Genomic DNA, 22203 nt, shown 5'->3' with positions numbered 1-22203 from the left:
TGACGACCCCACCTCCCCCTAAGACCTGGAAATTTTCCAAGTGAATTGATAGAAGTAGTAAAGGAATTCTCCAGATTTCTTGTGGCGAATTTTAGTTCTAAAAATGCTGTTTTGAGCTGTAAAATATCTTATGTTCATTGATTTCACTTGAAACTATATTAAGAGAGTCTTACTTGTGTATTTTGGAGTGACAATTTGATTTTATTATGACTGTAATATTGTGATAAAGTGATCGGTATTGGAATGGAAAATTTTGGAAAATAACTATGGTGAAATGTTTAATCTGCATTTGATTATGTGTAATGAGATTTTGTTGAGATTTTGGACAAAATATTGTTACCAATCTTGCCTTAGGTTCATATACCTGTTAGTAATTCCAAACATTTAAAATATTAGCTTTATTGCTATAAGAACTAATTGTTGGATGTTAAGGGCTAATGATTGATGAAGCCCTTGGCCATTTGAATGATTTTATACAAGTGTTAAAGGGTGATGAAATTAATTGCTAGAATTACGTGAAGCCTTTATATTTATTTCGCTTCAACTGTGAGGTGATATGAACTTGCCAAAACCAAGAGCTAATGATTGTCGAAGCCTTGGTCATTTATTCCATTTTGATCAGAAGTGAATCTATTGAAAACCCAGGGCTAACGATTGACGAAGCCCTAGGGATTTTCTATTAAAATGTGATTTTGATTTGCTGGCAAATTTGAACCATAATGTGATTTCGAAATGGGATCGAATTTGTGAATTCGTTTCAACCCTGCGAATTCGCGAAGGCTTAAGCAATCTATTTAAAAACTTTTGTGCTTAGCATTAATCGATAAAACTTAGTATTGTACGTTTAAGTTAGAAATTCTGGTGTGAGGATTTTCTAAACCTTGCCGACTCGACGTTTTCTACTTAAGCTTAAATTAGCCTTACTACTTTTAGGAAATGATTTCACCTGGTTCAAAAACTCAAGTCTCGCTTTAATTCCCTTTCTTTCGTTAAAAATTTGTCCTTGACTAGTTTTCTAGAGGAAATTTCTAAAATATGAGATTTTAGTGACTTTAGCTAAAAGCGTAGAAAACTTGTTCGGCAAGAAACATTATTTCACGTAAAAACTAGTTTTTGTAACACTTTTACAAGAAAAGGGATATTACAGAAACTTTACAAAGTATTTTACTAGTTTTACTACTACATGGTTTGTGACTTATTACAAACAAATAAACTAGTTATACTGCAAATAATTTTCCTACATAATCCTAGAACTAGTATAGCCAACTTGTAGTTTTAAAATTTGGTATTTTAGGGTTTAGTGAGGACGCAGACTTTGATTCCCAACTTGATCAGTAACTTCACTCTTGGTGAGTGTCCCTGCCTGTTCTATGCTTACCTGATTAAAGTGCTTTCTTGACTCAATATGTGATAAATTGCAAAACTAGTTTAGATCCATCGAAGTGAGCAGTGCGTACTTTATCGCACTAGCCGTTCGAGTGGTGACTTGCGTGAAACATTTTTCTCCTGAATCCGTGAATCAAAATGTAGTTGCGTCGTTGGGTGAATCTCTCGACTTCTGAATCCAACTATGGAAATGTCGCTGGGTGAATCCCTCGACCAATTTCCTGAGGGTATACTCAAGTATACTGCTCCCAATTTTATAAGGGTATATCTCGAGTATACTGCTTCCTTAGTTGGTGTTCGGGCCCGGGATAGGGGTACGTACGGTGACGGGTTAGGAGTAAAAATGGGAGGATCTACATGGACTATAAGTAGTGAGAGTTGACGGAGGGTCAACTACGATGAATGGTGATCAAGCGAGGAAAATGGCTCCTGAGAGCCTCTGTATCCTACCTTGTGCTGTTATTCGCTTTCCTATTTGTCTACGTTAATCAAAATCAATACTTGCTATTTGTTTATTTGATTGCATGTTTTGGGGCACCACTGAGCTTTAGCTCACCCCACGTTCGTTTGTTTTCCTTACAGGTTGTGAAGTTTGAAAGAATTTGAGCTGCTTATATTTCCTATGAATGTAATTGAACAACTTGAATTTAAATTTCGGTTTGTATTGAATTCCAAGTTAAGCATTGTATCTTTCATTTTGGATTGTCACTTGAAGCTGGAAAAGTGTAACCCTAAGTCTGGTATCTAGCTTGTATGTACGTATTTGTGTGGTATGGCTTTAATCCTTGTAAGTGACGCGCGAAGTGTTTAAGAGCCGTCGATTGGCTATCTTATAAATGTTGTTATCTTTGAAGTTAATGAGGATTTAGTTTATTCTTCGGAAGGATTTGGGCTAGATTGCTTGTGTGAGTCCTGACGAGAGCTAGGCAGACGGCCCGCCAACCCTCTGGTTCGCCTTAGGGGAAAGTGGGGTCGTCACATCACGTGCTTGAATGATTCCGCTTCGACCCATTTGGTGAAGTACTCAATTGCCACCAATATAAATCGATACCCATTTGAAGCAGGAGGGTCAATTGTGCCAATCACATCCATACCCCACATCGAGCAGGGCCATGGAGCAATCATACTGTGCAACTCGGTGGGAGGAGCGCGTATGATGTCGCCATGCACTTGACATTTAATACATCTTCGGACAAAATCTATGCAATCGCGTTCCATTGTAAGCCAAAAATACCCGGTTCTCATGATTTTCTTTGCCAACAAATGTCCATTCATGTGAGGTCCGCAGACACCGCTATGCACCTCTTTCATCATGTATTGAGCTTCATCTTCATCGATGCACCGTAAGAGGTTCAAATCTGAGGTCCTTTTGTATAATACCTCTCCATTTAAGAAAAACTTCGAGGCCATTCTGCGCAGGAAACCCTTGTCATTTGCACTAGCTTCTGGAGGGTAAGACCCGATTTTGATGAATTCCTTAATATCATTGTACCAAGGGCTTTTGTCAGATGTCTTGTCTACTACCCAACAATGAGCAGGCTTGTCTTGGAGTTGAATTTGGATAGGCTCGATTCCTAATTCGTCTGGATATTGTATCATAGAAGATAAGGTGGCCAAGGCATCTGCAAATGCATTTCGGGCTCGTGGGAGATGTCTGAATTCCAAACTTTGAAATTGTTGAGCCAAATTGAGCAAATTACAGTGGTATGGCAAGATTTTTGAATCTTTGGTTATCCATTGCTTCAATGTTTGGTGCACGAGTAAATCTGAATCACTGAAGGCTATTAACTCCTTAACTTCCATTTCCAAAGCCATTTTAAGACCAAAAATACATGCTTCATACTCGGCCATATTATTTGTGCAGGCAAATTGCAATTTAGTAGCTCCAGGGTAATGCTTCCCTTCCGGGGATACAAGAACTGCTCCTATTCCGACTCCAAAAGAATTAGCTGCACCATCGAAAAACAATCTCCATTCAAGGCACCGCTCGCTCATATCTTCCACGGTACCAACAAATAAAACCTTTTCATCAGGGAAATAGGTATGGAGCGGTTGATAGTCATCGTCCTTTGGATTTTCTGCCAAATGATCGGCTATAGCTTGTCCCTTGATAGCCTTTTGCGAAGTGAAAACAATATCAAACTCTGAAAGAATCATCTGCCATTTAGCAAGACGTCCAGTTGGCATCGGTTTCTCCAAGAGGTATTTCAGAGGGTCGGAGCGGGAGATGAGATAGGTAGTATGACTTAGCAGGTAGTGCCTTAACTTTTGAGCTGCCCAGGCCAAAGCACAGCAGCTTTTCTCAATAAACGAATAATTAGCCTCATACTGCGTGAATTTCTTGCTAAGATAGTAGATGGCTTGCTCTTTCCTTCCCGAGTCGTCGTGCTGACCTAGAACACACCCTACTGCTCCGTCGAGCACAGATAAGTACATGATCAAAGGCCGGCCCGGTTTGGGTGGCACTAGGACCGGAGGCTGCAGCAAATAATCTTTAATCTTGTCAAAAGCTTGTTGGCACTCCTCATTCCAATGCAACGACAGATTCTTTTTTAACAACTTGAATAGTGGCTCACACGTCGCAGTTAGTTGGGCAATAAATCTTCCAATGAAATTAATCTTCCCTAAGAAACTTTTCACATCTTTCTGCGTTTTCGGCACTGGCATGTCTCGAATTGCCTTGATCTTTACCGGGTCTATCTCTATGCCCTTCTTGCTGACAATGAAGCCTAACAATTTACCAGCTGGTGCTCCAAAGGCGCACTTTGCAGGATTTAACTTCAAATTGTACTTTCGCAACCTTTCAAACAACTTTCTTAAATCCATCAAATGATCATCGACTTTCTTGCAGCTACAGTCCTCAATTAAATACAAGATACAATCTCAAATAAAAATCAAATATCCCAAAACTTTACATATCAAAAGCGAAGCGTCCACGCTTCCACTGCGCCACTCTGATCCTTGATACCAACTATTATACAGGAGGAAGTCCAAAACTAGACTATTACACACCCAATCAATTCTAAACGTTCAATACAATCCCAATATGAATGATCACACAAAAGGAAATCCAAGTTCAAGCCACACATGAGATAATCCATGAATAAACACTACAAGCCACTCCTTCGCCTTGAGCCCTGTGGAGGGGAATAAAACATTTTTGGGGTGAGCTAGAAGCTCAGCGAGTAACCAGTAAAATCAGTAATCAAATCTGTTTAACAATAGTTCATTTCAATGATGTCATTTCAATATGGAGTATCAATAATTCAAGAAACATTTACAATGGAAAGCGATAGTAACATTCATGAAAAGGATACGTTCGTTCTCCTGTCATTTCATTGCATTTGGTTTCATTCGTGCATTCATTCACCCCGTCCCTGGCTTTTGGCCAGGCTCCACCAACCTACAAGGTAATACTCGAGTATACCGAAACGTTCACCCAAGTTCCTAGTCGCCCGACCGAGTCCGCTTCTGGCTCGAGACGACCGGTAACAAGGGGCAATGGCCAGTTCAACCCAAAAGGCTTACATTCATGCGCAAGTAGCATTTAATCATTAATCATTGAAAATTTCATATTTATTTAGGTCGAGTGCGATAAAGTACACACTCGCCTAGAAAACTCGTTTTAACAATCATTGAAAGCAAAATCAATAATAACAAGACACTGATATGCAAGCACGCATGATATGTAAGAAAACAGTTCCAAAATTAAATTTGGAAACAGTTCAAAAGTAAATAATGCAAGAAACGGTTCATAAATAATTTTAGAAATAGTTTGAGGTCACTCACCTCAATGGCTCAGCAATCATCCATCATACACTCAATGCAATCAAGTCCTTTCAAAGTTCGGACAGCACTTCCCCTGAATTTGCTTACTTTTCCAGCCATCATGGCTTCATTATTTCCTCATTCCAACCCAAAGGTACACACACAACAACAAGTTCATCCAATAAACATTCAGAAAGCTCCAAGTAGTACTAGTACAAGTCAAGCTAGGGAAAAGTCCGGAAATGAAAATTAAGCTCAAAACCAGAAAAATAGTTTTGACGTCATTTTGCGATAATGGCACCAAAGGCGCTACGATTGTCGGATGAAGGTGTAAGACCCACCATTTCGAAGCTAAGAACCAGGGATACAACAATGTAGAAGGTCACTCAGTCCAAATCCCAGCACAACTAAGTCATATATGCCAAATACCAAACCAGAACCGTAATTGCAGGTTTACAAATTACACTATGCTGTAATCAGTACAACTCAGTCTAAACAGGTCCAAATGCAGAAATTCCAAAGGCATATGGTAGCTAGGACATCAAGCTACATTTCATCAGAAGACCTCAACACCCAAATCCAAAACAATTCCAGTCAAAACAACCCATTTCAGACGCAGTTCTAACATCCTGATGAACCCAGAACAGCAATAGTAATTTCGGCTTATCTCATTCTACACTACTCCAATTGACCCGAAATTTTACAGGCACCCTTAAAACATCAATACCTACAACTTTCATGTTTTGAGCCAAGGCCAATTCGGCCTCTATCTAGGACCAAAAATTTCGGACAGAATGAAGAACCAAGAACCCTAATTTTCCAGATTTATTCCAAAACAGAATTTACTTGCAATCTTCCACTTTTTCCACCTTCTAGAATCATTAAACATCATTTCCAATCATCATACATAACCACATAATAACAATCATATGAGAACAGAAAAATCCTAATTAAATATAAAACTTCACTAATTTCAACCAAAATCATGAAATCATCCATAAAATCACTTATTCAACCACCACCAATCACTAATTGAACATTATCAAGATCAAAGGAAAGGTTCCTTAGTCACTTACCATGCAAACCCAAGGAAAGACCCAACTTAGCACCTTTGCTTCTCAAACCACTTCACCACACACCTTAATACCACCAAGAGAAAGGTTTTTATGGAGCAAATCACGGTTTTAACGGTTGGTTTGTGAGATTGGGCAAGAAATAGAAGGAAGAAATTGGAAGCTTTTCTCTCTTTTTGTCTCCAAGAGGTTCGGCCAAGGAGCTTATGAAGAAGATGAATTTTGGGTCAAGTTTTTAATCAATTAGTAAAGGTAACACATTGTACAATAATATCACTTAATACAAAAATCCAACAAGTTGTCAAAAATATATTGCGTTTACCGCACTTGCGGGTCCCACGTCCAAAATACGCTTTTAATTTCTCAAAAACTAACCGATACTAGAAAAATCATTTTAAAACTATTTTTGCTCATAAACTTTATTTGGGGAATTTTTCTAATAAAGAAAATGAAGAAAAGGCGGGCGATTAAATAAAATAAACCCTAGAAAATTAGAAAATTTCCGGGTTCTCAAACTCATTTTTTTCGGGGCGTCACAATCTCCCCTCCTTAAAAGAATGTCGTCCTCGACATTCCCTCTTGTACCAATCAAGTCAAGACATCCCGCAAAAATCTCTCAAGAGTCAAATCAAACCCACAGTCCGGCATCCTAAACTTCAAGCCTAGGATACACTACAGAGATCTGAAGCCTAAGCTCTGATACCACTGTCACGGCCCCACCTCCCCCTAAGGCGAACCAGAGGGTTCGGCGGGCCGCCTGCCCGGCTCTCGCCGGGACTCAGTCGTTCACTACAGTCCTCAATTAAATACAAGATACAATCTCAAATAAAAATCAAATATCCCAAAACTTTACATATCAAAAGCGAAGCGTCCACGCTTCCACTGCGCCACTCTGATCCTTGATACCAACTATTATACAGGAGGAAGTCCAAAACTAGACTATTACACAACCAATCAATTCTAAACGTTCAATACAATCCCAATATGAATGATCACACAAAAGGAAATCCAAGTTCAAGCCACACATGAGATAATCCATGAATAAACACTACAAGCCACTCCTTACGCCACGCCTTTAGCTTCGAAACGGTGGATCTTGTACCTTCATCCGATAATCGTAGTGTCTTTAGTGCCATTACCGTAAAATGAGGTCGAAAACTGTTTTTTTCAGGGTTACAACTAGTTGCATTTCCGGATTTTCTGGTTTTCCCTAATGCTTGTATATTTTTATGGAACCCTATTGGGGTCGTATTTGGCATTGGTTTATGACTCGTTATTGAGTCTCATTGTACTTGTTTGCATGTTTTAGGGCGTGACGGTGGTTCACGACGTTCTTTTGACGGTAGTGCATGAAACACCATTTGGAAGCTTGGTGAGTGTACTACTCACTTATGTGTTACTATATAGCTTTGATACTTGAACTTGATGAGTTGAATGTTAATTGATTGAAGTGCGAGCGTACTTTATCACTCTCACTTATTGTTTCTCTTGTTATTGGAATGTTACATGAAATGTTACATGAAATGAAAGTACTTGATTTGGTGTCGATTGGACGAGTATCCAACGACTACAATCGTTATCTTTGAGCTCAACCCCATTGGTAGTTGATTGAATCGAGCCGGCGAGGGTTTGGTCGTGCCAATTAATGATCCTTGGGGAAAATGTTATATGGAATCTTGTAGTAAGAGAGACTCTCGATTCCGGTATACTCGAGTAATACCACAGTGCAAGTGTTTGGAGTTCGGGGCCCGGTAGGGGGATGTTAGGTGGATGGAATGGAAGTAAAGTGGAGTCTACGGTTGGTTACTTTTGAACATTGACGGAGAGTCAATGAGATCCGATCAAGAATGCAAACGAGGAAAAGGGCTCTTGAGAGCCACCCGTATCCTTTTATCCTCAATATTGACGTGTGCCTTGGCTTACTTTTGATGAATTGAAATGAAAAGCTTTATGCCTATGTGAACTTTGTTGCTTGGGTAGTACTCTCACTGGGCAATTAGCTCACTCTATTCCTTTTGTTTTCCTTACAGGAAAATAACTACTTTTGGACTGCAATTGATAATTGGTTGCCGAAATGAGCTAGTTGGACATATCTTTTGTATAGCTCATTTATTGAAACCCTAAATGTACTTTTGGGTCTATTTCTCTTTTGATTTGGCAAACCATACATGTATCCACTTTTGAATACTTTTGTATGCAACTTTGGATTGTAAATACTAAAGTTCAAGATGTGAACGTTGGCTTGGTATTTGGTTGGGTTCTGACGGGTCGGTTACTATTCATGGCCGACTCCGGATTTCATTTTTTTTATTTTGGGTTATTTTGCCATTTTGACTTGTTTACGCGCGTTTGTAAGTTCCGGAACGCAATAGATCGCTCTAACTGCATCGTTAGTCCTGGCGAGAGCTGGGCAGGCAGTCCGCTAACCCCTTTGGTTCGCCTTAGGGGAAGGTGGGGCTGTCACATCAAATAAATCACAAGAGAAATCTCAAATATACATCAAATGTTCCACTTTACATATCAAAAGCGAAGCGGAAACTAATCAATTGCACTAACAACTAAAACCTTAAAAGATCAACGCAATACAACTTTCCCGAATAAGACGAAGGTCCTCAGTTCTCATATAAATACAAGTACAATCGCAGTCTCAAATATTACACAAGATCGAACTAAAACTTCAACGGTACAGGAGATAATCCTACCATTCACATGGAGCACTTTAATGTCAATGCTTCCGTCGCTTCAAGTCCTGTGGAGGGGAATAAAATAGTTTTGGGGTGAGCTAAAAGCTCAGCGAGTAACCAGTAAAAGCAGTCATCAATCAGTTTCTCACTAATTCATTTCAATGATGTCATGAATCAGTAATCAAATATACGTTTATTGCTCTCGTGAGCTAGTGAACTCATTGCACTTAAACACCCAATGTGAGAACCCGTAACTTTTCCAATTTCTAGGTTTTATTATCTTTCTAGGTTTTCTTATCTTCAATGGCTTGTTTTCTGCACTTTCTGTATCCGGAAAATTTTCTAGATAATTTTTATGAGTAAATATAGTTTTTACATGATTTTTCTAGTATCGAATAGGTTTTGAGAAATTAAGAGCGTATACCGGACGTGGGACCCACTGGTGCGAAAAGTTCGGAAAAATTCGGCCAACTAGGTAAGTTTTGGATACTGGAATTAATTTACCGGGTGTTAAGAGATAATTAGAGGAAGCTATTTGGATTGATGTGAGAGGGAACAAAGTGATAGACTTGCATTAAATAAGTGACAAGTGTCACCATTTAATTGGAGGAACTTGTAAGACCACTATTCATTTTCTTACCATTGACCAAATAAATAAAAAATTCACCAAAAAATTCCTCATTTTTGTCTTCCTCTTGGCCGAACCTCTTCCTACAAGAAAAGAAAGAAAAGCTTCCAAGTTTCTTGCTCCAATCTTGCCCAATCTCACAAACTAACCGTTTCATCTTGAATTCCTTCCATAAAACCTCTTCAATTAGTGTTAGTGAGTTGATTTGTGGAGTTATTTGGAAAGCTAAGAGGACCTATTGCTCTCTCTCTCTTGTTTCTAAGGTCAATTGTGAAGAACCACCCTCCTTCCTTAATTGATGCTTAAATCATGATTAGTGGTAGTATGAGATGCAATATTATGGATTATTTCTTGATTTGTGGTTGAAATGATGAAGTTTTATTATTTTTGGGGATTTTTCTGTTTTAATATAAGCATGATTGTGTGGCTATCTATGATGATTGGAAATGGTATATAATGATTCTAGAAGGTGGAAAAAGTGATTAATTGCAACCAATTTCTGGTTTGGAAGAAATTTCAGAAAATTAGGTTTTGTGAAGGAACATTCTGCCCGAATTTTTAGCTCCTAGTTAGAAGCCGAATTGGCCTTGGCTTAAAACATTAAAGTTGTAGGGAATGACATTTTAGAGGTGCCTACAAAATTTCAGGACAATCGAAGTAGCGTAGAGTGAGAAAAGTCGAAATTACTATTGCTGTTCTGGTTTTACCCGAATGTGAGAATTGCGCCTGTAATTGGTTGTTTTGGCTGGAATTGCTTCCGAATTAGTTGTTGAGGCCTTCTGATGAAATGTTTCCCTGTTTCTTATCTTTCAACTGGTTTTGGAATTTCTGGATTTGGACTTGGATAGCCTGATTTATGATGTTTCCGCTAGAATGCGTTCTGTGAATCTGTTTTTATGATTCTGGTATAGTATCTCGCATTTTTGACCTGGTTACACTCGAAACTGGGTTGAGTGACCTTCTGTAATATTGTAGCCCTATTTCTTAGCTTCGAAACGGTGGGTCTTGTACCCTCATCCGATAATCGTAGTGCCTTTGGCACCATTACCGCAAAATGAGGACAAAAACTGTTTTTTTCAGGGTTAAAGCTAAATCATTTCCGGATTTTTCTGGTTTCCTCTATTGTTTGTGTATGCTTAGGGAACCCTGTTTTGGTAGTATGTAGAATTGGTTTATGACTTGTAATCGAGTCTTATTGTGTTTATTTGAATAATTTAGGGCTTGACTTTCATATCCGGTCATTTCCTAGCTAAATGTTGTACTTGAATGCCATTAAGCCTAGTGAACGGCTTTTGGGAATGAGATTATTTTTGTACGAGATGTTGGGACTGTTTTGAGGAAATAATGAAGCCATGATGGCTGGAAAATAGGTAAACACAAGGGATATGCTGCCGAAATTTTACTTGAAGGCTAGTTGGATTTACTTGTGATTTGAGCGAAGGACTTTTGGGTTGTTTGAGCCTAGGTCTTCATGTTACCTTTTCGTTTCCAAAAATTCATGTTTTGCACCCTTGCTTTAATCATTATTTGGCGAGGCATACGACTGGTAGTCGAGCCTCACATGTGCATTCTGTATACTCGATTTTGAAAGTGGAACCTTCAATTGTTTTCCTTGGATTATTTTAGGGTTTCTTGGTGATTAAAGCTCTCTTTTGGGAGATATCTGTACTGACCCCGGTGAGTGTTCCACTACCTGCTACCCGTTATGTGAAATATCTTAATATCTGAATACTTGATTTATGACTGTTGGAGCCAAATACTGTTTTGATAAAAGGGAGGCGAGGGTGTACTTTATCACACTCGTTCTCTGGTCTGTTCATATGCTAATTTTGAAAGCGTATCTGAATCTGCTATCTGTATCTGTATCTGTATCTGTTATCTGTATCTGGATCTGTATCTGTTCTGACGTCGTTTGGAAGCTTGTGTCCAACGACCTTTCTGTGACCTCTGAGCTCAACACCTGTGGCCAGTTAATCGAGTCGGGCCGGCAAGGGCCTGGTCGATTAGATAACGAACCACGGTAGTCTGTTTTGGGATCTTTGGGTATTGAGACCCTTGATTCCGGGTATACTCGAGTATTACCATTTCTGATCTGATTGGATTTCGGGCCCGGTGGGGTATGTGAGGTGGAAGGAATCGAAAAAAGTGGAGTCTACGGTATTGGTTACTCCTTTAGCATTGACGGAGTGTCAACTATTATTTCGATCAAGCTTCGATGATGCTAATGGGAATTTGGCTCCTGAGAGCCACCTGTATCCTTCTGATTTGAATCATTGGTTCCTTTACTTTACATCTGGCATGTGTACCTGATTTGTTAAATGTGAAATGCCATGATTTTACTGCTATATGTTTGGTACCTCATTGAGCGCAAGCTCACCCCTTTCTGTTTCTTTTGTTTTCCTTACAGGAAAATAAATACTTTTGGACTGCAATTGATAAATGGTTGCCGAATTGAGCTAGTTGAACATATCTTTTGTATAGCTCATATACTGAAACCCTAAATGTACTTTTGGGACCGTTTCCCTTTTGACTTGGCAAACCAGATATGTATCCACTTTTGAATACTTTTGTATGCCACTTTGGCTTGTAAATGCTAAGTTTCAAGATGTGAATGTTTGCTTGATATTTGGTTGGGTTCTGTCGGGTCGATTACTATTCATAGCCGACTTCGGTTTCATTTTTTTTTATTTTAACATTTTGATTTGTTTACCCGCGTTGGTAAGTTCCGGAATGTATTAGCTCGTGCTATACCGAACCGTTAGTCCTGGCGAGAGCTGGGCAGGCAGTTCGCTAACCCCTTTGGTTCGCCTTAGGGGAAGGTGGGGCTGTCACAGGTGGTATCAGAGCCACTTCGCGTGGTCTCTGCGCGGAGTGAGCTTGGGGCCAAGTGGTGTTATGGTCCTGCTTTCGTGAATGCGTCGAAAGGTATAAGTGCCCTTTTGAGCGTAAGCTATGAATTGTGCATGTTATAAGTGTAAGGATCATTATCATGGGACTTGAGGAAGTTAGGTATGTATGCCGGGTAGGAATCTTTAATATGGATGATTTATGCTTGGGACCGGCCGGCTCGAGTTGTCAATTATCTTAGATGGGATTCTTGCGCCCGGATACAAAAGAAATGAGAGCCTAGGTTAGAAAGGATTGGGCAAACTAGAAAGGCGATTCTATGGAAATTCGTGTGGTTTGTTCGGGTATGGTTAAGCGTGATCAACCTTGATTAAGATATAGATGGTGTTGTTGTCGTGGATTATGGATGTAGCTCTAGAGGGGAAAAGCTCTTCGTGAGTTAATTTGCACTCGTGACCTAGTCTGTCTATAGTACTTTTGGAGGACCCTTTTGTTTTATGGGATGACTTTGTATGTACCTGACTGACTGTTCTGTATAATTGTTGATCCTGTTATGTGTTCTCTGTATATGTGTTATGTGTTTACATGCTCTACGAGGGAGTTGTTTAGTTAATTGTTCTTGTTTACTGGTTCCTGTTTAGTGCTACGAAAAGGAGGGTTAGGTGCCCTTTAACAGTATATTTATTTTGTGACCTAGATCGACTTAGATTTAATGGAAGGCACACGTAGTGGACGGGGGCGTGGGCGCGGGAATAGGCAACCTACGCCGGAATAGAATCTAGTGTAGGCTTTTGTTCTTGCAAGATTGAGTGAAATGGAAGCTTGAGAGTTGAAGAAATTCCTTTCTTCTTTGCAAGGAGAGGGCCGGCCATAAGAGGTAAGAAAATGGTGATTTTTGTGCATTTTTTTGATATTTAAACCTTTGGTCAAAAAAAAAGTCAAGAAAGTGAATAGTGTTTCTTAAAGTCCAACAAATGGGAAGGTGACACTTGTCACCTCCATAAATGCATCCTTATCATTCTTTTCTCTCTTTCACATCAATCACTTCACACACACTACTTATCTCTTAACACCTGATAAAATTTTCACTGTATCCGAAACTTAACCTTATTGGCCGAATTTTTCCAAACTTTTCGCACTAGTGGGTCCCACGTCCAAAGTATATTCTTAATTTTCTAAAAACTCACCAATACTAGAAAAAATCATCTAAAAACTATAATTACTCATAAAATCTACCAGAAAAATATTCCTAGGCCCGAAAATGCAGAAAACATGCAATTAAGGGGAAATAAACCCTAGGAAAATAATTAGGGTTTTACGGGTTCTCACACTCTCCCTCCCTTAAAAGAATTTCGTCCTCGAAATTTTCCTTCAAATTTAAAGTATCCAATGGCCTGTACCTTCTCCGTCTTCAGAGTCAGAAGAAACGAGGTTCTTCATTCCAGTCCCTTCTCCACTTGACGGTGCAGGGTCGGTCTGGGTTGGTTGTTGAGTTCTTTTCTTTTTCCGCACTTTAATCGGGCAATATGCAATTTGATGCTCGATGCTCCCACAGCGCAGACATCTCCTCCCCTTTCTCCAACAATCATTCTCAGTGTGATTGGCCTTTCCGCAATAGTCACAAGTCAAGTGGACAGTCATCTTTTTGCTTTTCGGAGAAATCTCCCCCTGTCTGGTTTGGCTTTCATTGACAAATCTTTTATCTACCGCCCCCATTATCCATGGCGGCCCGAATAACTGGTTCACTTTCTGTACTTTAGAAGGTGTCATTGCTTCGCTAGGTTCCTTACTCACGCTACCCACTGCACCCCTTTTCCGTATTTGGGAAACTTTCACTTGCACCTTTGCATTCTTGATGCATTGAGCCTTTTCCAGGGCCTCCTCGGAAATCCCTTCATATTTCCTTTTTAGCTCTAAGTTTTTGTGCAGGAGCTCAATTTTCTCTGTATACTCGTGCCTCCAGCGCCCTTCCCAGTATGCGACTAGGTTCTTTTGGACTTATATTTCGTCTCGAAGACCCCCGATTTCATTTTACATCTCAACCCTACGTGCCATTTTACAGAGTTGCTGGACCTCAGATGGTAGCCTGTCGGCAAAACAATGGGTCATAAGAAAGTCTTGAATACAGGTAGCACTCTTGGTCCATGTTCGGTTCAGGTGTTGTTTCCTCCCTTTCTTCTCTTTGACTCTTGGTCTCGTTTTGTGTCACTGCTATGACCATGTTCGCGGGTTTTTTTTTTCCAAAAGGGTACTTCCATGCATGAATGCAATAAATTGACTAACATAACAAAATCTATCATACCAATAACATATCGCATATAACACGTTATATTCAAAGACGGATAAGCAAGTAAGCAAATATAGACTTAGTAATATACAGTCGAAAAGTCATCCCAGTACCAGCCCGTCTGGTCTCTCACGTCACTTACTATCCAAACTAGATGTCCATTGATCTCTTGTGCTCATTTTAGTCAGACAAAGCCTGTTCACGTTTCCAAAATACAGGGCTTGTTTCCAAAACACAGGGTTCAAATACCTAGTAGCTTACATCACCTCAATTCTGGGGTACTCGGGCACGGGAATCCGAAATAAGATAGTTCACATCTCGAGCTGGCCAGTCCCAAGAGTAAACCATCTACAAATCAAAATTCCTGTCCGACATACTTATCTAGGGTCCTTAAATACCATGAGAAAGATTAAAGACCTATAACACTTCAAAGTTCATAACTTATGCTCAAACGAGCACTTAAACATATTCATGAAATTAGGACCACAACACCACTTGGCCCAGTCTCATTTCGCGCAGAGACCACGCGACGTGGCTCTGATACCACCTGTGACAGCCCCACTTTCCCCTAAGGCGAACCAAAGAGGTTAGCGGACTGCCTGCCCAGCTCTCGCCAGGACTAACGGTGCAGTATAGAGCGATCTTTCACGTTCCGGAACTTATAACGCGCGCAAATAAGGCAAAAGGGCAAAATAACCCAAAATAAAAGAAACAAAATCCGGAGTCGGCCATGAATAGTAACCGACTCGTCCGAACCCAACCAAACATCGAATTACATAAACCACAAAATATTTAGCCTTTACAAACCAAAAATGACATTTAAAAGTGATACAAAAGTCACTACATATATGGTTTGCCAAAACAAAAGTGAAAACGGCCCTAATGATACATTTAGGGTCCCATTTTATATACAATACAAAAGAGTCATTCATCTAGTTCATTCGGCAACCATGTATCAAAATTCATTCCAAAAGAGTCATATTCCTGTAAGGAAAACAAAAGGAACGGGGTGAGCTAATTGCCCAGTGAGAATACAACTCAAGCAACCAAGTTCATGGATACCTCAAGCTTAACAGTCCAATTTACCAAAATAAATAAAGCCACACATTAATAATGAGGATAAAAGGATACGGGTGGCTCTCAAGAGCCCTTTTCCTCGTTTGAATTCTTGATCGGTCTCATTGACTCTCCGTCAATGTTTGAAAAGTAACCAACTGTAGACTCCTCTTCTCTCCCATTCCTTCCACCAAACATCCCCCTACCGGGCCCGCACTCCAAACACTTGCACTGTGGTATTACTCGAGTATACCGGAATCAAGAGTCTCTCATACTACAAGATTCCTTATAACTTTACCCAAGGCTCATTAATTGTCACGACCAAACCCTTGTCGGCTCGATTCAATCAACTACCAATGGGGTTGAGCTCAATGATAACATTTGTAGTCGTTGGATACTTGTCCAATCGATATCAAGTCATGTATTTCATTTCATATATCAGTTCATATAACTTTCCAATAACTTTCCAATAACTTTTCAATAACATGTGAAACAATAAGTGAGAGTGATAAAGTACACTCTCACATCAATCCATTAACATACAACATCTCAAGTTCAAATATCAAAGCCATATAATAGCACACAAGTGAGTAGTACACTCACCAATCAATTAAGTGCTATTTCATGCACTTCCGTCAGGAGAATGTCGTGAGCTATCGTCACGCCCTAGAACATGTAAACAAATACCATAAGACTCGATAACGAGTCATAAAGTCAAACCAATTATCGCCCAATAGGGTTTCATGCATGGAAATTCAAGGGTTAAATACTTAACCTTTACTCAAGTCGAGAATATAGTTTTCTAAATCTCGAATAAAAATTCGGGCAGCATGCCCTTTGTGTTTACCAAATTTTCCAGCCATAAGGCTTCATTATTTTTCTTCAATCACAACCCAACAACACACATATAAGCATTTCATGTCAAGAGCCGTTCCATAGCTCACAATATCATAAAACAAGAAACCATACCGAGCCATAAACAACACCAATTCACAACCCCAATAGGGTTTTATAAACATATACAAGCATGAAAGCAAACCAGAAATTAAGAAAGGCTTTAATGTTGGCCTTGATAAGAAAACCGGTTTTGACGTCATAATGCGGTAATGGTACAACTCTCACTACAATTATCGGTTAGGGGTGTAAGACCCACCGTTTCGAAGCTATGAAACAGGGCTACAACAATGTAGAAGGCCTCTCAGTCCAAATCCTAGCACAACTAGGTCAAAAGTGCCAAATACCAAACCAGAATTACCAAAACAGATTTGCAAAACACACAAAACTGTAATACGTCAATATCAGCCTACACAGGTCCAAATGCCGAAATTCCAAAGGCATAAGTTAGCTAAGACATCCAGATACATATTCTTAGAAGACACCAACTTCAAAATCCAAACCAATTCCAGTCAAAACAGGCAATTACTATCGCAGTTCAGACATTCTGTGCACCAAAAACAGCAACAGTAAAAACGGCATAACTCACTCTACACTTGTCCAATTTCCCTGAAATTTTTCAGGCACACTAAACTCATCAATACCTACAACTTTAATGTTTTGAGCAAAGTCCAATTCGGCCTCTAGCTATGACCTAAAATTTCGGACAGAATAGGGGTTCAAGAACCCTAACTTTTCACATTTCATTCCAAATCCAAAATTGATTGCATTTAACAACAATTCACACCTACTAGAGCCAAAGCCCCTTATTACCAAGCATCATACTAGTCCACAACATCAAAATCATATGAAACCAGAAAATTCCTCATAAAATGGAAAACTTCACCAAATCAAGCCAAACCAAGAAATAAATCATATAATCCAACACTCAAGCCACTTCTAAGCATAATATAACCATCATTAGGTGTAGTAGGGTGTTCAAGCATCACTTACCAAGAAATTAAGAGAGATAGAGAGGTTGGCCACCTTAGAGCTTCAAAACAACTTCACTAATACACTTACAAGCACTAGAAGAAAGGTTTTTATGGAATAGAATCTAGTGTAGGCTTTTGTTCTTGCAAGATTGAGTGAAATGGAAGCTTGAGAGTTGAAGAAATTCCTTTCTTCTTTGCAAGGAGAGGGCCGGCCATAAGAGGTAAGAAAATGGTGATTTTTGTGCATTTTTTTGATATTTAAACCTTTGGTCAAAAAAAAAGTCAAGAAAGTGAATAGTGTTTCTTAAAGTCCAACAAATGGGAAGGTGACACTTGTCACCTCCATAAATGCATCCTTATCATTCTTTTCTCTCTCTCACATCAATCACTTCACACACACTATTTATCTCTTAACACCCGATAAAATTTTCACTGTATCCGAAACTTAACCTTATTGGCCGAATTTTTTCAAACTTTTCGCACTAGTGGGTCCCACGTCCAAAGTATATTCTTAATTTTCTAAAAACTCACCAATACTAGAAAAAATCATCTAAAAACTATAATTACTCATAAAATCTACCAGAAAAATATTCCTAGGCCCGAAAATGCAGAAAACATGCAATTAAGGGGAAATAAACCCTAGGAAAATAATTAGGGTTTTACGGGTTCTCACACTCCCCGCAGCCACCTCTTTTCCTCCGCTGTCTTCCTTTTCCTCCGCCGTCACAGAACACCTCCTCACGCTCCACTCTTTTCTTTTCCAACTCTCTCGGTCGCTCCCTGGTTTTCCTCTTCCCTTTTCTTAATCCGCCGCCTCCCCTCTCTCTGGTATCTTTCTTCCCTCGTCGTCACAACTCTCAACCTCACTCCCAAAAACCCCAGCCGCTGTTTACTCTATTCTCTCAACTTCCCAGCCGTTACCGGCCTCCTCATTTCTTGCCGTCTCTCTTTCCTTTTATATGGGAACCCCCAGGTTCCTAAAACCCTCAAAGTTCATCTTGATGGCTCTAAATGATTCCAACACCCAGCCCCCCTCCTAGCCATTGATCGTGGCCTTTAATAGACAAAATGAAAGAAAACCGCAGAAGCTCTCTTATTTTTTTTCATTTTTTTCATTTTTTTCATTTTTCATCATTCATTTTTCTCTTCATTTTTTTCTTTTTTTTTCTAACAAATAAAGCAGTAAAAGTCGAATAAAAATAAGATTCAAACAAATGGAATGCCCTAAAAATTTAATTTTGACTGATGGTTTTGTTTTTCTTCTTTTTTTTCTTTTTTTTTTCTCTTTTTTCTCATTTAATAAACAGTAAAAGAAATAATGCATATATTTTTTGAATGAATAATTTTCTCTTTTGACAAATTTTATGCTAAAAAGTCTTACAATAAAAATAAACAGCTAAAAGGGCCAAAACGAATACAAAATAAAAACTAAAATACAATAATCGGTAATAAAAATAATCTAAAATGCTATACAAACGCTAAAAGTCTAAAACCAAAATTGTGAGGACCCGAAAATTTTCCGAATTTCTAGGCTTTATTTTATTTAATTGCACACTTTTATACCTTTTCTTTATTCGAAAATTCCCCAGATAATTTTTTTATGAGTACATATAGTTTTTAAATCATTTTCCAAGTATACGTTAGTTCATGGGAAATTAAGAGCGTATATCGGACGTGGGACCCGCTCGTGCGAAAAGTTCGGAAAAATTCGGCCTACTAGGTTAAGTTTTGGATACTGGATTTAATTTACCGGGTGTTAAGAGATAAGTAGAGGATGCTAAGTGGATTGGTATAAGAGAGACAAAAGTTAGGCAAGCATTAATGAAGGTGACAAGTGTCACCAGGGGATTTGGTCTTAAGTAAGACCACTATTCACCTTTTGTCCAATTGACCAAATAAATCACCAAAAATTCACCATTTTTCTCTTCATCTTGGCCGGCCCTCTCTCTCAAGAAGAAAGAAGGAAATCTCCAACTTCTTGATTCCATCTTGCTCCAAATCATCAAAACAACCACTTACTCTTACTTTTGTTCCATAGAAAACCTTAAGTGAGTGTTTGTGTGGGGTTTGGTGGAGTTGTTTGGAAAGCTAAGAGGACTTGTTGCTCTCTCTCTTGTTTCTAAGGTGAGTTATGAAGAACCACTCTCCTCCCTCTAATGATGCTTAATTTATGCTTAGTGGTGGTATAAGATGCAACTTTATGGATTATATTGTGATTTTTGGTTGAATTGATGAAGTTTTGTAATTATTGGGGATTTTTCTGTTTTAATATGAATATGATTGTATGGCTATGTATGATGATTGGAAATGGTGTGTAAGGGATCTAGGAGGTGGAAAAAGTGGATAATTGCAATCAATTTCTGTTTTGGAAGAAATTTTGGAAAGTTAGGGTTTATGAAATTACATTCTGCCCGGTTTTGTAGCTCATAGTTATAGGCCGAATTGGCCTTGTCTTAAAACATGAAAGTTGTAGGGAATAATATTTTAGAGGTTCCTACAAAATTTCAGGTCAATCGGAGTAGCGTAGCTTGAGAAAAGTCGAAATTACCCTTGCTGTCCTGGTTTTACCCGAATTTGGGAATTGCTTCTGTAATTGGTTATTTGGATTAGGAATTCTTCCGAATTGGTTGTTGAGGCCTTCTGATGAAATTTATCCCTGTTTCTTAGATTTCATATGGCTTTGGAATTTCTGGATTTGGACTTATGTAGGCTGTTTTATGATGTTTGCACTAGAATGCGTTCTGTGAATCTGTTTTTGCGGTTCTGGTATAGTAGATTGCATTTTTGACCTGGTTACACTCGAAACTGGGTTGGGTGACCTTCTGTAATATTGTAGCCCTATATCTTAGCTTCGAAACAGTGGGTCTTGGACCTTCATCCGATAATTGTAGTGCCTTTGGTGCCATTACCGCAAAATGAGGTCAAAAACTGTTTTATTCAGGGCTAAAGCTAATGCCATTTCCGGATTTTCTGGTTTCCTCTAATGCTTATGTATGCTTATGGAACCCTATTTCGGTAGTATTTGGCATTGGTTTATGACTTTTAATCGAGTCTTATTGTGCTTATTGGAATATTTTAGGGCTTGACTTTCCTTTCCGGTCATTTTCCTAGCTAAATGACTTTATGCCTAGTGAACTACTTTCAAGTACGGTTTTAAGAGTCTTCCTTTTTCCATATGATTTTCATCAAAACCCTTGTTATATAACCTCTACTTGAATATATAGTGACTTTTAGTCATACAAACGATTCTTTACGATTCCGAAAGAATATTTTCTTAGCCTATCTATTTGTCTTTTGATTTGTCGTTAGTCAAATGTTTTCCGTTGGAATTCTATAAGCCTTTTGAGCTTGGTTTTCCGATTGATTTTGAAACCCTAGTTATTTTCATCCTTGGGTCCAAACAACCCTCTTTTACTTGAAAGTCATCTTTACACGCTTTACTCCTAATTAGTCAGGTTTCTTCGTTTCCCCTTAAATGTTTTGCTCGATAAACGGTAATGTGTTCTCTTGTTCAATCTTAGGTTTCACTGGTGACTAAGGGTAATATCTGGAAGGATATTTTGCACGTTATTTTGCATAACTAGGTGAGTGTTCCTTGTTTGCTATATTCCTTGACTTATTGGCTTGCTATTATTGATTGATAATGTGTTAAGTGCTTTCAATGATTGTTAAAACGAGTTTTCTAGGCGAGTGTGTACTTTATCGCACTCGACCTAAATAAATGTGAAAGTTTTAATGATTAATGATTAAATGCTAGTTGCGCATGAATGTAAGCCGTTTGGCTGAATTGGGCCCTGCCCTTCGTTACCGATCTACTCGAGCCAGAAGCGGACTCGGTCGGGCGATATGGTGACCCTGGGTGAATTTGGTATACTCGAGTATTACCTTGTAGTCCGGCCACGTCCGGATGGGTGGAGTCCGGCCAATGTCCGGATGGGTGGAGTCCGGTCAACGTCCGGAAAAGGGATGAACGAACAAAAGGATGAACGAGGGATTCTACTTACAAAAATGTATTTTTAAACGATTGGAGGAATAAGGGGAAAAGTCAGGGGAACGAACGAACAAACAAATAGCTCCATGTGGGCCGTATCCTTTTAATGAATGTTACTATCGCTTTCCATTGTAAATGTTTCTTGAATTATTGATACTCCATGTTTAATGTATTGAATTGATTGTCTGATTATCTGTTCGGAACCTCACTGAGCTTTTAGCTCACCCCTTTAGTTTTGTTTTCCTTAATAGGGGACGGCGAGCAGAATGAGAGCATAGACTAGCCAGTCTAGTTCTTTTGTTTCTTTTGTTTCTTTTGTAGTGGTTCTCGCCTAGTGCTTGGCACGGGCTAGACGTATGAAGGATTGAGAACCTTTGTATATTCGATCTTTACACTCCCGTTTGGGGATGACAAGTATATAAGTTTCGCTTTAAGTTTTGGATCGTTGCCCTATTTATTCTTGTGATTTATTCAGATTTTAAGTGAGGACTGTGGTGAACGACTGAGTCCCGGCGAGAGTTGGGCAGGCGACCCGCCGAACCCTTTGGTTCGCCTTAGGGGGAGGTAGGGCCGTCACAAAAATCATAAAAATAAAATCATAAAATTAACAAATAA

The 22203-nt window shown here is 39.1% G+C and overlaps 1 protein-coding gene across 1 annotated transcript; it reads right to left on the bottom strand.

Moving 5' to 3' along the window:
- Positions 1–2361: 2361 nt before the first annotated feature.
- Positions 2362–3822, bottom strand: LOC113711432 (uncharacterized). The gene has a single exon (XM_027234599.2). The coding sequence runs from the start codon at positions 3820–3822 to the stop codon at positions 2362–2364; it is 1461 nt and encodes a 486-aa protein (XP_027090400.1).
- Between the last annotated feature and the right edge of the window lie 18381 nt (positions 3823–22203).

This window comes from Coffea arabica, chromosome 10e, assembly GCF_036785885.1.
Source record: "Coffea arabica cultivar ET-39 chromosome 10e, Coffea Arabica ET-39 HiFi, whole genome shotgun sequence".
NCBI lineage: Eukaryota > Viridiplantae > Streptophyta > Magnoliopsida > Gentianales > Rubiaceae > Coffea > Coffea arabica.
The sequence above is the reverse complement of the archived record's forward strand: the minus strand, read 5'-3'. Positions and strand labels throughout refer to the sequence as shown.

Coding starts and splice junctions, on each gene's coding strand:
- LOC113711432 (XM_027234599.2), bottom strand. CDS start 3,822: ATGTACTTATCTGTGCTCGACGGAGCAGTAGGGTGTGTTCTAGGTCAG.